Source organism: Heterocephalus glaber, unplaced genomic scaffold, assembly GCF_053883595.1.
Source record: "Heterocephalus glaber isolate CG9 unplaced genomic scaffold, H.glaber_assembly_v1.0 deba00000621, whole genome shotgun sequence".
Lineage (NCBI taxonomy): Eukaryota > Metazoa > Chordata > Mammalia > Rodentia > Bathyergidae > Heterocephalus > Heterocephalus glaber.
The window spans coordinates 33,272,845-33,289,492 of record NW_028258153.1 but is presented as its reverse complement, the minus strand read 5'-3'; the positions used below and the strand labels follow the sequence as shown (position 1 = coordinate 33,289,492).

At 45.9% G+C, this 16,648-nt stretch overlaps 1 protein-coding gene across 2 annotated transcripts in view; it reads right to left on the bottom strand.

The window, feature by feature from the left end:
* Fgd3 (FYVE, RhoGEF and PH domain containing 3) overlaps positions 1–16,648 on the bottom strand; it is a 53,137-nt gene that overhangs the window by 14,720 nt on the left and 21,769 nt on the right. For both annotated transcript variants that reach the window (XM_013067548.3, XM_013067547.2), the window contains exons 5-11: positions 10,978–11,067; positions 10,159–10,295; positions 8,295–8,451; positions 4,333–4,471; positions 3,489–3,547; positions 1,851–1,997; positions 1,024–1,116 (exon numbers count right to left, since the gene is read on the bottom strand). In XM_013067548.3, coding sequence (XP_012923002.1) covers positions 1,024–1,116; positions 1,851–1,997; positions 3,489–3,547; positions 4,333–4,471; positions 8,295–8,451; positions 10,159–10,295; positions 10,978–11,067 — 822 coding nt within the window. The remainder of the gene's footprint in view (positions 1–1,023; positions 1,117–1,850; positions 1,998–3,488; positions 3,548–4,332; positions 4,472–8,294; positions 8,452–10,158; positions 10,296–10,977; positions 11,068–16,648) is intronic.

Genomic DNA, 16,648 nt, shown 5'->3' with positions numbered 1-16,648 from the left:
CTCAGTTTAAAGACGTAAGTAGGAAAACGTGCACCCAGTTGGAAGTGATGTAGCAGGGGCATTTCTTCCTGAAGTCTCAGATTCCATTCTCTTGACCAGCCCACAGACTGCAGAGGCAGTGCTGGTGTTCCTGGGGGTCCGTGAGCTGACTCCCATCAGAACCCCCAGCCCTTACCGGCCAGCTGCTGATTTTAGGGAAATATATACCCTGGACCCTGTCCAGAACTTCCAGACTTCCCCAACCCCAAGGTGAGAATTGTACTCACGTATCAAAGTCTTTAAAACAAGACTAATTCTTATGAACAATGGGAAATGGTTTCTTCTAACTATGGAAAAGGTTTTCTTTTCTCTAGTCATTGCTTATAATTGTTTTTTCTTCACCTAGATTCAGAGAATTTCAAGGGAAGGGGGATTCTCTGGGTGTCGTTTAAGCAAACTTTTACTTTTTCAAGTGATTAAATACTTTTATTTAATTAACATTTTGGAACACCTGTTAATTCAAAGCTCTCCCCACAAGGGATAAAATTCCAGCCTCCACCACTGTGAGACACGAAACAGGCTCACTGGATAGGGGACAGCGAAGATGCACAGGTGCCTAAGAACCCTCTCTGGCTGTGAGACAGTATAGGTGGAGAGAGCTCTGAGCCTGGGATCCAGGCAGGGCAAGTAGCCCATGCCCCAATCCAAATTTGCCCCTGCACCCAAACATCACCAGTGAGTCTTTAAGTAGGGCCCTTAGTCCCAACTTCTACTACTGCCCACCACTACTGCCTACAGTCCCCGAAGCTGTACATTTTAGTTTCCTAACGACCTCCTATCTCCACTCATCCTTCAACATGAGGCCATCAGGAACCTGACAGATGAATTAAACCAGAGAGTGGAGAATCCTGCCCACATCAGGCCAAGATAATGTTCCCGCAACCCTTTGGTCACAGACAGAGTTGATGGCCAGAGCCTAACATCCCCAGCTCTGCTTAATGCCCCTCTGGTGGGCGAAAGCTTTGGGAGAAAGGGGTCACCCACCTGGAGACCAGAGATGTCCATCTTCTCACGAACACTGAATTTCTGTCCCATGAGCCGCAGTTTAGGCACACAGTAGAGGACCATGCTGTTGAACTGCAAGAGGGCGGCATGGTGAGGGGCCTGGGAGGTGCTCCCATAGGACCCTTGCAAGGTCTCCTCTAAGGTCATTTTTAAAAAGATGTGCACAGTCATTTTAACCATGTTTACATCTCTGAGGGAGGAGACTGTGGACAATGTCTTTATTCTTGTTCAGTTCCTATTTTTGACTTTGCCACATGCACATGGCTAATTGTGTAATGAGGAAGCGAACCTTTTGAATGAGCTATGGATGCATACACAGGCAGGGATGGATCACAAACAAATAGGCCAAGTGAATGAAGCCAGATGCATCTCATGGCATTTATGTGGTACCCTGGAAAAGTGAAACTATAGAACTAGAGAACTGATCAATGGTGGCCAGGGGCTGGGTCGTCACTTAACAGAGAGTCAGGACAAGGGAATTTGGGAGGAGTAAGAATTGTGTCTCTTCTAGCTATGCCAGGTGCCTGGAGCATTTCTCATTGTAATTCCTTCCTGTCTTCCCCCACCCTCTAAGTCAGGGTCTGGCTCTGGGATAGTTGGAGCCAAGATGCGCCACTACAGTCAAAAGCAAGAGATGACGGCAGCAAATGGGGCGGAGCTGCTGACAAAGATGATGCCAGCAGTCCTAGTAGGAGAGGAAGTCCACAGATGATCCTGTCCTTGGGCCACCAAGCCCTGCCAGCACTGCCCAGGGCCTGGAGGGGTAGGCAAAGGAGCTCTGGAGCTGGACTGGGAGCTGGGCTCACCAAGAAGAGGTGACGATCCTGGGCAGTGCCATTTTTGGCTGACAGCTTCTGGATGTGGCCTTCCTTGATCAGCTCATTGGCTGGGTTCACGATGTCCTCCTCCCCACCCAGTTGCTCATACACCTCCAGGAGCTTGTGCATTTTCTCCTGCAAGAAACATGGGGTCAAGCAGAGGCTGCTGGGGACCCAGAGTCAAGTGGGACTTTGCCCTGCAACTGCGACCCAGAACCCCAAACAGGACAATGATCCTATAACAACAGAATGGAGGGAAACGCTGGGAAGCACTCAAGTCAGATACTGAAGAATGAACAGAAGTTCACCATGCAGAGAGAATAATAATAATATTATTATTATAACAGTTGTTTCCATTGCTCTTGTCAAGTACAATTCTATACACAGTACATGCTTTAACTCATTGAATTCTATGAGATGGATGCCATTATTATTCCCAGTTTACCAAAAAAGAAACTAAGGCATGAAGAGGTCAGTCGAAGGACTACAATCCAGACTGTGCTAATCTGAGTGTCACCTTTCCCAGGTCATGGTGACTGGCTGGATGATTACATAGCAAACAGCACCCTGTAGTATGAAGGGACAGGGTCAGCAGCTCGTGGTCCTGGCCCTGAGTTGGAAGCAAACACAGCAAAAGGTAGGACTGAACCTGTAGGGCCCTCCACAGTAGCAGCATGTTCTGATCTGGACCTGCTGTGCCTCAGCAGCTGTTGCCTTTGGACTTGAATAATTGCAACTGTGTACCTGGAAGCAGGTAGTTTAGGGTAACCATGCTGTCTGTGCCACATAGGTATGGGGAACACTAAAAGGACCGACAGGGAAAGGTTGAGGACTTTGTGGGAATTAGGGAGAATGACCAGGTACCTGGTGTAGGTGCAGGGGCCCTCAGTGTGCTGGCTTATACCTGGCATGTTCCAGGGGGCTGCACTTAGACCTGGCCGGTACTGGGGAGGTTGGGCATGCGCCTGGCCTGTACTGGGGTGGGGGACTCAGCATACACATGCCTGGCTCGTACTGGGGTGCTGAGCATGCACCTGGTATGCACAGGGAGGCTAGGAATTTCCTGGCAGGTACTGAGGGAACTAGGTGTGGACCTGATATGTTCTGGGGGGCTGGGTGTTCACTTGGTATGTAGTGGAAGAGTGTTAGATGTGTACCTAATGTGTACTGGGGGAGCTAAGTGTGTGCTTGGTGTGTACTGGGGGAACTGGGTGCGTTTCTGATGTGTGCTGGGGATGGGAGTATACCTGCCATGTACTGGGGGACCAGGCATGCACAGGACCACCACATGAAAAGGACCCTGCACTTTCAGTGAATGAATAATGATGACAATAATGAGAGCTAGCCCTTATTATGGCTGTTCAGGGCACACTGTATATAATAATTCTTTCAATCCCCATGAAGCCCAAAGATACTAGGCCTGTCAGGGCCCCTTTTTCAAAGATGGGGAAACTAAGGCACAGAGTGCTAAATAACTAACCAAAGACCACAGATCTAATAAGAAGCATGCCCCTCCAGCTCGAGATGGAGTCCCTAAGCACCCTGAGGACAGGGAGAAGGTGCCACAGCCCACCCACCCTGCTTTCTCTGCTCCACTCTACACCCCTCTCCAGCGGTGGCACTCACCATTTTCCGAATGGCCGCGTTGGAATGGTTGGCAGCTGTGGAAATGAGCTCCAGGGACCCTGTACAAAAAGGACCCAGATCAGCTGGACAGGCGGTGGCTTTGCACATTCTCACCTGAGAGGCTGACTCTGGAGCTCAGGCAGCTGCCCCTGTGGGAAGGCGCTGTCCCTGCAGGTGACCTGGCTCTTCCCCACCCTAGCCCAGGGACAGGGTGAGGCCTCTGGCTAACACCACGTGGGAGCCCCCACACTCCTGCACAGACTCCTTCCTGTGGACCCACTGCTGAGGCCTAAGCTCCAGACAGGGAGTATTTGGTAGCACTTTCCCCAGAATGAGCATTTGGTCACAGGCCAGGCAAGCAGGATCTTCCTTTGCCCTTACTCACTATGTCGCTTCCTGACCTGTTAGGGGCCAGTTCTCTCTGTCCTTCCTCAATGTCTCTGTGTCCCTGATTCTGTCTCTGTCTAACTGTCTCTCTCCCCCTCCATCTCTCTCTCTTTGTGTTTCTGTCTCATTCCATCTCTCTCTCCCTCCACTGTCTCTCTGTTCCTCTGATTCTGTCTCTCTGCTTCTCCTCCCCCTATTTCCCTATCTCTTTGTGTCTATCTCTCCGTCTCTCTCTCTCTCCCTCTGTGTCTCTCCCCTCTGTTTCTCAGTCTTTCTCTGAGTCTCTCTCCCTCCTCTCTCTCTGTTTCTGTCTGTCTGTCTCGCCCCTCTGCCTCTATCTCTCTAATCTTTGTGTCTGTATGTCTTTCCTCCTTCTCTTTTCCCTCCCCTAGTGTTCACAGCAGATTCCCCCTTCCCCCTCTCAGGACCCCTGAGCCTGGCAGCCACCTCCACTCACTCTCAGCATCCTTGCGGTCTGGGGCATCCTCAGGAAGCCTCCTCAGGTAGTCATTAAGCAGCAGCTCGTAGCGGGGGACCCTCTGCACGGGCTCTAGCATGTGGTGCTGCAACGTCAGGTTCCCACACACTTCCTGCTTCTACAAGACAGAAGCAGCATGGCGGGTAAGGACACATGTGTGGTCACCACAGCCCCAGGAGGCTTCCCAGAGCTGTCTGCTCTTTAAGACCCAACCAGCATGTTCACCATTTACAACTGGGGAAACTGAGGCTCGAGCAGCTGAATAATGTTGCCATAACCAGAACCCAGGTGGGCTGACTCTAGACCCACAGCTTGCTTTTTACACACATCCTTATTGCAGAAAATATAGCAGAGACAAGACTGCTTCCTCCCACTTCCTCCCAGAGTTACTGTCCCCAACTACATTTGCCATGAACTGGAGCTGAGTCCCCTTCTTCTTTGATGGAAAATGGAGCAGAGCTTCACCCAACTCACCCTACAGATAAAATCAGGTGAGGGACTCTCCGCATGGCCAGAAGTTGCCCTGAGAGTCCTCCCATCATAAACACAAGCAAGGGAATTTGAGAGGACAGGTAGGGTGCTGTGACCCTGGTGTCCAGGGTCTGCCCTGCCTCGCTAATGGCTCCCAGCATTTCCCACTTCTCTCTGACTTGAAGTTCTCTCTTCCAGAGCTCTAGCAGCAACTTGCTGCTCCCTGGCGTAAGGTAGACCCTTAAGCCCGCATCACAGCCCCAGATATGTACAAGGGGCTATCAAAATATATAGTGAATGTTTAAATTCTAAAAATTTATTATGGTAAAAGACACATTGCCTTTAACCCCCCTCAAACGAGTCACCCCCTTTTCTAACATACTTATCCCATCCTTCTTGACACTTTCCGAAGCAGTTCTGGAAGTCCTCTTTTACATCTTTACAAGGTGTGATAAAAAAAATACAGTAATTGGGGCCAGAGATTTAGCTCAGTGGTTCTGCCACCTGCCCTGCAAGCGCAAGGACCTGAGTTCAATCTCTGGTACCAAAAATTACAAAAAAAACAAAACCCAAAAAACAAAACAGTGACTGCTGCTGCTGAGTGCCATCCAATGGAAAGGCAGACTGGTAAAAACATTCCTGTGTGTCCTTATCCCCCACATTCACCAGTATGGGCACTGTGCAACCTCTGGCTCTTTCCCAGAGTCAAAATGACCAAGAAAAATAAATGTTTGGAATCAATAGAAGACATTGAGGCAGCCAAGACAGTTCAACTAAAGACACTTATGACAGAGGACTTTCAGAACTGCTTCAGAAAGTATCAAGAACTGTGGGAGAAGTGTGTTCAAAGCAAGGGGAAGTCCTTTGAGGAGGGTTAATGGCAGTGTATTTTTCACTATAATAATTTACTAAGTTAACATTCACTGTATATTTTGATCATACCACACACAGCTGTGCTCCACTTGGAGTTTCCTGAGCCTCCTTACTTCCTCCTCCCCTGGAAATGCTCATTTAAAGCATCTTGGCTAAGAGGGCCTGCTGCTCCTGTCCCACTGCCTCCCAGCTTCTGCCATCCTTCCCACCTGCCTCTGGAGGGTCTCAGCCACCTTTATCCACTCCAGGAAAAAATGACTTCCAGCTCAGGTGAGCTCAAAACTGCCCTTGATACAGCAGAGCCAATAACATCCTACTTTGCAACCTTTGTGAAAACAGTTGTTTCAGACAAGAATCATTAAGGGATGATGAAGAACAGGATAGTTACATGATTTAACAGTATCTCCCCACAAAAAAACCTTATGAATAGAGAGCAAAAATCTGACTTCATGGTGGAGAGGCCTGGCAGACCACCCTTAATCAAGTGAGAATCCCCAGAAATGGGACAAATGGAAGATGTGTGTGGCCAGGCAGGGCCCGGTGACAACATGACCTCACTCCAGTGAAACCCACTAGAATGCACAGCCTGTGCCAGATCACGGATGAACAGCCGACAAACCCAACCTCCCCTGGAGGAGACGAGGACAGAGGCCTGTGCTAAACGAAAGGAGACAAACTTGATAATGAATACAATGGGTGGTCTTGGGTTGGGTTTTGGACCAGAAAAAAAGAAAAAGAATGTCATTGGGATAACTGGTGTCATCTGAGTGTGGGGTGTGAAATCAATAGAACTATGACATCAGTGCCAAAATTCTGGATTTTGATCACTGTGCTGTGGTCATGCAGGAGAATAGTCTCACCCACTTTTAGCAATAAAGGGCTACAATATCGGCAACTAAGTCTCAAGAAACTCAAAAATAATCATATGTATGTGTTTAGAGAAAAAGGTAAACGGCACGATGTTATCTAACAGTTTGTCATTTTTGCAACTTTTCTGTAAAGGTTTGAGATTATTTAAAAACAAAAGTTTCAATAATTTAAAATATGCTTTGGGTTGAACAAAGGAAACCTTCCAAGACTATGGGAAACTGGACCACAACTTGATCCCGTTTGGGTGGTGTCAGGATTTCTCAGCCTTGGCCCCATACATTAGGGGTGGAGAATTTTCTGCCATGAGCCATCCTGAGCACTGCAGGGCATCCCTAGCTTCCACCCATTGAATTATAGGAGCAACATCAATGTCTACAGACAGGGCCCAAGTCCTTGGGGCAACGTCACCTGCAAAGAATGGCTGTGTTGTGCTGAGTCTGAGGTGCAGACCCTTCCCATGGCCTGCTGGGCCCAGCACCTGACATCTCACCTACCTACAAGGACACACTGGTCAGCAGTCAGCCTGTGACCAGAGGCTTTATCCACTAGCAAATGTCCCCAGGCAGATGCTGCTCAGTACAGTGCAGTGCCAGTGTGGCCACTGCAGACAACCATCTGTCATCTCTATCTTACAAGTGTCTCATCCGCTAAGGGCCTGCTGTACCCAAGAACTTGGTCTGCACTGTGGATATGGAAACTATAGTCCACGCGGGGCCAAGCACTGTCTCACTACTCAGGAGGAGCCGCTCATTGAGCTCCATGGCACCCACATGTCACCATGCTGTGGGATTGTGTGAATATTTTAGTGTCACAACATCTCCCCAAAGGAAGTCAAACTCCCCAAAATATGCCCCCCCCAGCTTGATGGGCAATGTGGCAAGAAAAGCAAATGAATCCTGATTATGTCTTTCGTTTTCTGTTCTAAAACAACCAATCCAAATATCAACTGGCCAATGCAAATTTAGAGTTCAGCTTCCTCAGTTATAGCATTGTGATGATGATGATGGTGATGGAGGAGGAGGTAGGGGAAGAGAAGAAAAGAAAAAGAGCAAACTTAAGCTTCTTCAAGACGAAGAATACCTAGGTCACTTGGAGCCGGAGTCAGGGGGAACTGGGGGACCCCAGCCAAGGTGTCTCTTGATAATTTACAATGCACTGGCAAAAGACTATAAGGAAAGGCACTTACGCAACTGTGTCCTGGAAAGGAGAGTTTTGTCTTTGTTCCCTCTGCAGGGCTGCAGAACCATAGCACTTGGCTGGCCTATAGGCTTCATCTTCTCAGAAACCCACTTGGGATGCTCCCTGTCTGCCCCTCAGGCCTGGATGTCACCACAGCTGTGCATGGCTGGAGCTAGCCCCACAATGCAGGAAGCACAGGCTCCCAGACAGGTGACACAAGAGTCCTGAGGCAGCTGCTGTGTCAGTAAAGGTGGAGCATGGAGGTTCATATCCTATGAACCACAAACACTAATTTATGCTGCTAGGCCCCAATTCCCCATCTGTGAAGTAGGAATGGTAATTTGTCCCTGGGAATCATTATGAAAATCAAAGCATAAATGGAGCATCTGGACATGTCCCATAATTTTACTGATTTTCTCTATATCCCCAAATTTCAATGAACTCATCTACTAACTTTGGATGTACAAAAACACATTATCTGTCTCTCTCACGCACACACACACGCCCAGCTCTATGCGTCTTGAGGCTGTCTGCATGCAGCCACCTACCTGGATGCTGTGGACAACTTCCTTAAAGGGCAGAGAGCGCTGGGTCCACGTGCTCACCAGCCCCACTGCCCGGTCAAAGTTCTTGACATACTCGCCATACATCTTTAAGAATGGGGCCAGCTTCTGCAGGATGTCCCCAAGCCGGGGATTTGTGTTCCTTTGTGGGGGAGAAAGATCATCAGGGAAACACCCTGGTTAGGACAAGAGCTCCTGACTTTAGGGGGCATGAACTTCACCAGGGGCAGACAAGGGCAATGGCCCGACTCTCAGCACCGTGTGGTGGTGGGCACACTGGTCACCCTCTCTGAGTCTGTTTCTTCCTCTGTGCCACATGAGGTAGAACATAAGGTGTTACTGGGAGATTAAAGAGTAGGATGCCAGGGGCCAGGGATTTAGCTCAGTGGTTTCGCTGCCTGTTGTGCAAGCGCAAGGACCCAAGTTCGATCCCCGGTACCAAAAAAAAGAATAGGATGCCAGCCAGGCCTAGTGGTGTATGCCTGTAATTCCAGTATTTTGAGAAGCTGAGCCAAGAGAATCACAAATTTGACCCAATCCAGGCAATTTAATGAGTTGGTATCAGGGATTGAACCCAAGGCCTTCACACTGAGCTACATCCCCAGCCCTTTTTTTTATTTTTAACTTTGAGACAGGTTCCTGCTAAGCCGATACATTACCCAGGCTGAGTTTGAACTTGGGTCCTCCTGCCTCAGCTTCCCAGAGTGCTGGGTTTACAAACCTGTGCTACCACACCTGGCTCATTTTGCATCCTTTAATGAGCAAAGGTTAGAAACAATGAGTCTATTCAATGTTACCAAGGTCACAGGAAGAGTAGCACTTTGCAATATTGATAAGAAAACTTACTGACATTTTGGGACAGGGCTTTTACAAATAAGTTCCAAGAAGTGAAAAACATTAATAGCCTTTTGTGCTAAAGACTCTAAGTGAATAACCAAAAACAAAGAAAAAAATCCATAGGCACCAAGCCATTGCTCCAAGTTCCTACCATAGTGCACACAAAGCTTTGACTGAAAGGCCCAGCAACAGGGTAGGGTGGGTAAGGGGTAGAACTTCTGTGCCATTATCATAGAAGGAGCTGAGAAGCTGAGGAGGCCATGGTTGGGTCTCCAGGGCCTGGAAGAAGAAAGCCTGTGTCTAGCAGGTGTGGGCTTTGTCAGCCAGAAGATTCATACCCAGCCCTGACCACCTTGGGGGTACAGTGTAACCTGCTTTGTGACTGGATTCTATCCTTCTGAAGATTCACAAAGTGACCTGGTCCTGTCCTGAGCTACTGGTGAAAACACATCCCAGCCAGTCTTCCTAGCTCTGGGCTCAGGAGGCACCTCAGGGGAGCCAGGGCTTCGAGGAACCGGACAGCAGGGGCCCTAAGCAAACTTTGGGTATCCCAGCATAGGGGCAGGGCAGCCAAAGAGAGCAATAGTGATGGTTCATCAATTCAACTGCACCTAGCTAAGAATGGGCAGAAGTGGAGAAGGGGCAGGAGGAGGCGGACCTGCAGTGCAACATCACAGCAAAGGTGGTCTACATGTTAGGAGGGAAAACAAAATCAACTAACACTTCTTGTTCACTGTTTTGTGTTTCCAGACATAAAAAGTCATTTATTTAAATCCCCCTAAATGTATTCTCATCATCAGCTTCCTCAGAAGCTAAGGCTTGGAAACACTAAGAGACTGGTCAAGGACACCCATCAGGAAAGGGTGCGGCTGGGATTGGACCTAGCGCCATTCTGGGAAGTAAGGTGCCTCGGCCACCATAAGACAGTCCCCCAGGCACCTGCCTGAATTCCAGGCACAGCAACTGCAGTGTAGAGGCCCCGGGGCCCTCGGGCAGTGTGGACGGTACTCACCACTCCTCTGTGATCCTCGTCCGCAGCTCAGGCAGCAGGAACTGCCCATGGAAGCGATAGATGGAGGAAATGTTAGAGAAGATACCAGTAGTGACTTCTGCAGGGATCCCAGCTTCTGTCAGCCTGGTGCAGAAAACCTGGGCATAGAGAAGCCCACAGTGGTCACTGAGTATGGTCCACCGCGGACAGTGATGCAGGGAAGGCATGTGGGTAAGGCCCTACCTTATGCCCTCTTAATGAATGCCAGAGCCATTGTCTTTGCTTGTCATCAAACAACCTCATGGCCTAACACAGATAGTGAGGGAGGCGGGGCAGTCCCTGGGGAAGGAGCAGGAGTCTTTCCCCTTCTCCCTCTCAGAAGAAATGGGAGGCTGAGACTTCCTTTTCTGTCATGTGAGACAGAAGTGGAAGTAACACACTCTGTCAAACCCTGCTTTCCACAGGTGCTTCATTTCCTGTCCTCAGAAACCCAGTGTTGCCTCGCAGACAGGGATGAGTATCACCCACTGTCCCCAATTGGTTATGCAGAAAAGTACTCAGCAGCCATTCATGTGCTCAGTTAATGCAATTACCAAGAAGAAATGTTCCCAAGAGGATCAGACCAAACCTTTGTCCCAGAGTCACAAGTACTGAAAGCAAAACTGTTTCTAGACTACACTTAAATGTGTCTGAGTTTTAGTATTAAAGCCATTCATATTCCAACTGTAATGTCCAACTGATGCTAAGGGATGGGGTGTTTGCCCCTGAAAGTCAGTGCTTGCCAACTGGGACTCTGGAAGTGGACCAAGGTGATGCCTTGAGCTGTGTGGACATCGCTACCTGGTCCAGCAGGTGTAGTCGCCTCACATAAGTCTCCTCAGTGTGCAGAAGCTCCTGGGCAATGTGGAGCAGCTTCTGGGGATTGCAGCACTGCAGAGAGAAGGGCAGCAAGTCACTGGGGGTAGGGTGGAGAAGTGTACCTAAGCAGGGCTTCCTGCTATGCACCAGGATGAGCAGGGGCCACTGACCTTTGGCCAAAGGAGCCCCCTGGACCTGGGCTACAGTGCTGAGTTCTGATAGACGCTATTTCTGTTTCTGCCAATCTCCCAAAGTGACTGCAGCCCAGAGATGACTCTACCTTCCTGGAGCTTTGACTTAGCAGCCACAGCAACCACATCAAAATCTACTGCAGGGCTGGAGGTACAGTTCAGTGGTACAGTGCTTGCATAGCATGCATGAAACCTTGGGTTTCATCCCAGCACCACCAAAAAATAAAACAAAGCAACAACAGAAAAAAACCCCAGAGTGACATCAGCAAGGGAGATGGCAGGCTAGGAAGCAGCAGGCCTCCCTCCCCACAAAGACATGGATTTGACAGCAATATGTGGGCTAGAAAACCTTTAGCAGAATTCTAGAGACCAATTGGAAGCTACAACACCCATGATTGCAAACTAAAGAAGAGACTCAAGGGAAAGAAAAATTGGTGACATTTGGTGTACCTGTCTTAGTCCATTTGTGCTGCAGATAACAAAATACCTATGAATGGGTATTTTTAAACAATAGAAATTTATTTCTTATAGTTATGGATACTGGAAGTCCGAGATCAAGCTACTTGCAGTTTGGGTGTCTGATAAAGGCCAGGTCTCTGTTTCCAAACATCAAGAACACTTGCCTTCAGATGATGGAAGGGGTGGAAAGGCAAAGGAGGTAAGGGGTGGGTGCTAGGTCCTCATGGAGCAGAAAAACAGAAGAGACTGAACCCATGAATTCCCTTCCTTCCTTTAATTTAATTTATTTACTTACAAGTTGGAGAATCCAACTCAGGGTCTTGAACATGCTAGGTAAGCACTACCACTGAGCCACACCTCCAGCTCCTCCTCCCTTCCTTTTTTGTAAGAGGCTTATTTCCATCTATGAGGGGTCTGGCTTCATCACCTATTATCTCTCATCATCTCCTAAAGGCCCACCTCTTTGTACTATCTCACTGGTAGCTAAGTTTTAACCTGTGACTTGGGACCACATATGCAATCCATAGCAGCAGAGCATCTTGGCTGGGAGGTAACAGCCCATCCCAAGGCTCCTCCCACAGGAAAAAAACAAGAGCTAACTATGCTTTTCTGGTCTGGCTTGTCTGAGGCCTGCCCAAAGGACCAGTCTCTGTTCTGTATAAGCAGAGTTTGCTCATGAGACCAGCACCAGAGTTTGAAAGCCACTGAAAGTAAAGGCTGACCTAGGTCTGCAGACAACAAGCGGTAAGGGAGCAGGAGGTCAAAGAGGACAGGAGAGGCTCCAGGACCTCTGGTAAGGCTGCCTGGTGAAGCTCCCCTACGGCAAACTGGCACACAAAGACAGAGAGAGGTGGTTTTTTCAGATCCCAACCAATAAAAGTACAAGGCATACAAAGAAAGAGGAAATATGATTCAATTAGAGGAACAAAATAAAACCCCCAAACCAATCTAAGGAACAGATCTGAGAATTAATTGAGGAAAAAAAGTGTACATAATTGGATAATGTGTAAAACTGCTGAAAGAGATAGAAGAGAACACAAATAACTAAGCAAAATCAGGAAACAATGAACAAAATGTATCAACCAAGAGATTAAAAACTATGGAAAAAATGAAACATTCTGGGACTGCAAAATACAATAACTGACCTGAGAAACTCATAAGAAATAGGTCAGCAGTGGATTTGATTAGGCAGAAGAATCAGAAAACTTTAAGAGTGTCATTTAAAATCACAGTGTCAGAGGAGCAGAACAATGAAGAAAAGCAAACAGATCATGAGGGACCCATGGGACACATCAGATAAACCAGTCTATGCACGTCTGAGGCACAAAGGATGAGGGAGGGAATGGAACAGAGAATTTATTTTAAAAAATAATGGCTGAAAAACCCCCAAATCTGAGGAAAGAAATGGGCATGGAAATGCAAGGAGCTCAAACAACTCTAACTAACCAAATAAATCAACAGAAAACTGCACGTAGACAAGCTATAATCAAATTGTCTGAAGTCAAAGACAATCTTTAAAGCGGCAAGACGAAAGTAATCTGTCTCATACATAGGGACTTCCATAAGGTTACCAGAGGATTTTGCAGGGGAAATTTTACAGGCTAGGAGAGAGTGATGATGTATTCAAAGTGCTGAAAGAAAAAAAAAACCTCAACCAAGAATACAGTGCTGGGCAAAACTGGCCCGAAAAAATGCAGGAGAGGGCTGGGGTGTGGCTCAGTGGTAAAGTCCTTGACTAGCATGTGGGGAATCCTGGGTTCCATCCCAAAGACTACAAAAAGAAGGAAGAGGAAGACCATGGGAAGGAAACAGGGAGGGAGACAAGGACAGGGAGGGGAAGAGAAACTAAGATAAACAAACTGAAGGGACTTCATTACCACTGGATCTGCTAAAAAAAATTTTTTTTGAAAGCAGTCCTTCAGGTTGAAATGAAAGGGTGATAAACAGCAACATAAACCATACATACGGGGTGAGGATATTGCTCAGTGGTAAAGAATTTGCCTAGTATGTACAAGGTCTATGGTTTATTCCCCAGCACCACACACGCACAAATTTAGATTGGCTGAATGGACTAAAAATAGTGGCATCCAACCATATGCTATTTACAAGAAACTTACTCACTTGGGGTATAAGGACATACATGAACTGAAAGTGAAAAGAACAAAAGGATGCAAATGGTAACCAAAAGAAAACAAGAATGGTCATATTTGTAGCAGACAAAATGGACTTTAATTCAAAAAGTATTACAAGAAGCAAGGACACTGTATAATGATAAAAGGGCCAAGTCACCAAGAAGATGTAATAATTGTGAATATTTATGCACTGAGTCTCAGAGGTTCTAGATATATGAAGCGAATTTTGATAGACTTGAAGGGAGAAATAGGTTCCAAGAAATGGAAAGTTGGAAATTATAATACCTTACTTTCAATAATGGATAAAATAACCACATAGAGGATCAGTAAGGAAATATGAGCCTTGAAGAAAACTAAACAATTATGCTTAGCAGAAAAATACAGAGCACTCTGCCCAACAGCACCATAATGCACATTATCCTGAGGTGTACATGGAATATTCGTCACATGTAGGCATCAAACAAGTCTTAACAAATTCAAGAAGATTGAAATCATCCAAGTATCTTTTCTAGCCACAATGGAATGAAACTTGAAAACAATAACACAATGAAAATGCACAGGTACATACAAATTAAATAATATACCTTTAAACATCCAAGGGGTAAAAGAAGAAGCCACAAGGGAAATTAGTAATACACTGAGACTAAATGAAATTACAACATTCTTAGCAAAAGTAATGCAAAGAAGGAATTTTACAGCTGTCAATATGTAATTAAAAGAAATAAGATCTTGAATCAACAATCTAAATTTATACATCAAGAAGCCAGATAGAGAAGAGTAAGTTAAACCCAAAGCTAGCAAAAGGAAGGAAACAATAAAGATGAGAACAGAGATAAATGGAACAGAATGTCAAAACAATAAAATCAATGAAATTACAAGTTGGTTTTTTGAAAAGATCACCAGAATTGACAAACCTTTAGTTTCATTAACTTAGGAAAAAAAAGAAAAGGTTTGAATAACTGAAATCAGAAATGAAAGAAGGGAGATTACAATTGACACCATGGAAATTAAAATTTATAAGAGATACCAAGAACCAACATATACCAATAAATTGTATCACCTAGAAGAAGTGGATAGAAACATACAACCTGTAAAGGCTGAATTATGAGGAAATGGAAACTCTGAAAAGATCAGTAATACATAAGGACATTGAATCACTAATCAAAAGCTTTCTAACAAAGAAAAACCCAGGACCAAGCAGCTTCACTGATGAATTCTATGGCAGATTTAAAGAATTAACACAAATCTTCCTGAAACTGCTCCAAAAATTTGAAGAGGAGGGAATACTTCCAAGCTCATTCAATGAATCTAATGTTATCCTGATACAAAACACTACAAGGAGACAAAAACATGGGCCAATATCCTTGATGTATATTGATACCAAATTTCTCAACAAAATAGCACTAGAAACCAAATTTAACAGCATATTGAAAGGATTAAACACCATGAGTATGTTCAATTTATTCTTAGAATGCACCTACAAAAATCAACATACAAAACAACATACAAAAATCAATTAATGCAATATATCACACATTAAACAGAATGAAGGACAAAAAAGACATCATCACAATGGATGCAGAAAGTGCATTTGACAAGATTGAACACCATTTCATGATTAAAAACACTCAACAAACTGGGAATAGAAGTAAACAACATCAATATAATAAAGGCAATATATGAAAAGCCCACAGCAAACATTCTATTCAATAATGAAAGACTAAAGGCTTTTCCTCTAAGGTCAGGAACAAGACCAGGTTGGATGCCTACTTTTGCCAACTGTGTTTCACATGGTACTAGAATCCTAAACAGAGCAATCAAGCAAGAAAAATAGTAGAAAAAATTCCTTCAAATTGGAAAGGAAGTAGCAAAATTAAATCAGCTCACAGATGACCTGATCTTATATGTGGAAAATTCTACAGACTCCATAAAAAAACTGTTAGGAGTAATGAACTATCTATTAACCCTTATGCCTCAATTTATCTATTTGTAAAAGAGACCCTGCTCCCAGATCCCCCGAGCATTACCTTGAAAGAATACATGAACTAGTATTGGTCCCCAATACTCTCAGTGCCTTACCCTATGTGCACAAGGCATAGAAAGTAAAAGTACTAAATGTTTTTCTTTTTCTTTCTTTTCTTTTTTTTTTTTTTTGGTGCCAGGGATCGAATGTGAGTCCTTGCACTTGCAAAGCAGGTGCCGGAACCACTGAGCTAAATCCCCAGCCCCAAAAGTACTAAATGTTTTAAGTCTAATTTGGCCTTAGTTATTTTATTAAGCCCCTTTTATGAATACAGAGTCTGTGGTAGGATGCACGAGAATCTTTCCCGGAAGCAGTTTCTTTCTGGGAATGGGCCCAGCCCTCCTTCTCTACCTGGCCCAGTTCCCCCCTAGGCCCCATGGGTAAGGGAGCTTCATCCCTGGCTAGGCTACCTCATGGATACTCCAAAAGCTGGATGATTTGCTGACCAAGAAGTGTACTGGATTACATCCTTAATCTTTCCATGGTGACTTTCCTTAATTATTTTCAACATTTTCTGACTAATTTTTCACAGTGCAGAGCTTGGATCTGCTGATTTGATGGGTGTGTACACCTGTGTCACCCCCCTCCATCAGGATCTCTCTTTCTATCTCATGTAGACTGGATCTGAAATGTCCCCCAAAAGCTATGTATTAAAGGCTTGGGTCTCAGCATGGCGCTCCTGGGAGGTGGTAGAGCCTTAAGAGGCGGAGCCTAGTGGGAAGTCTTTGGGTCATTGAGGGTGTGGCCTGGAAGGGAAATGTGGGATACAGTCCCTTCTTCTTTCTCTCTTTCACTTCCTGGCCATGAGGTGAGTGGTTTTACTTTGTCACGTACTCCTGTCGTGCATC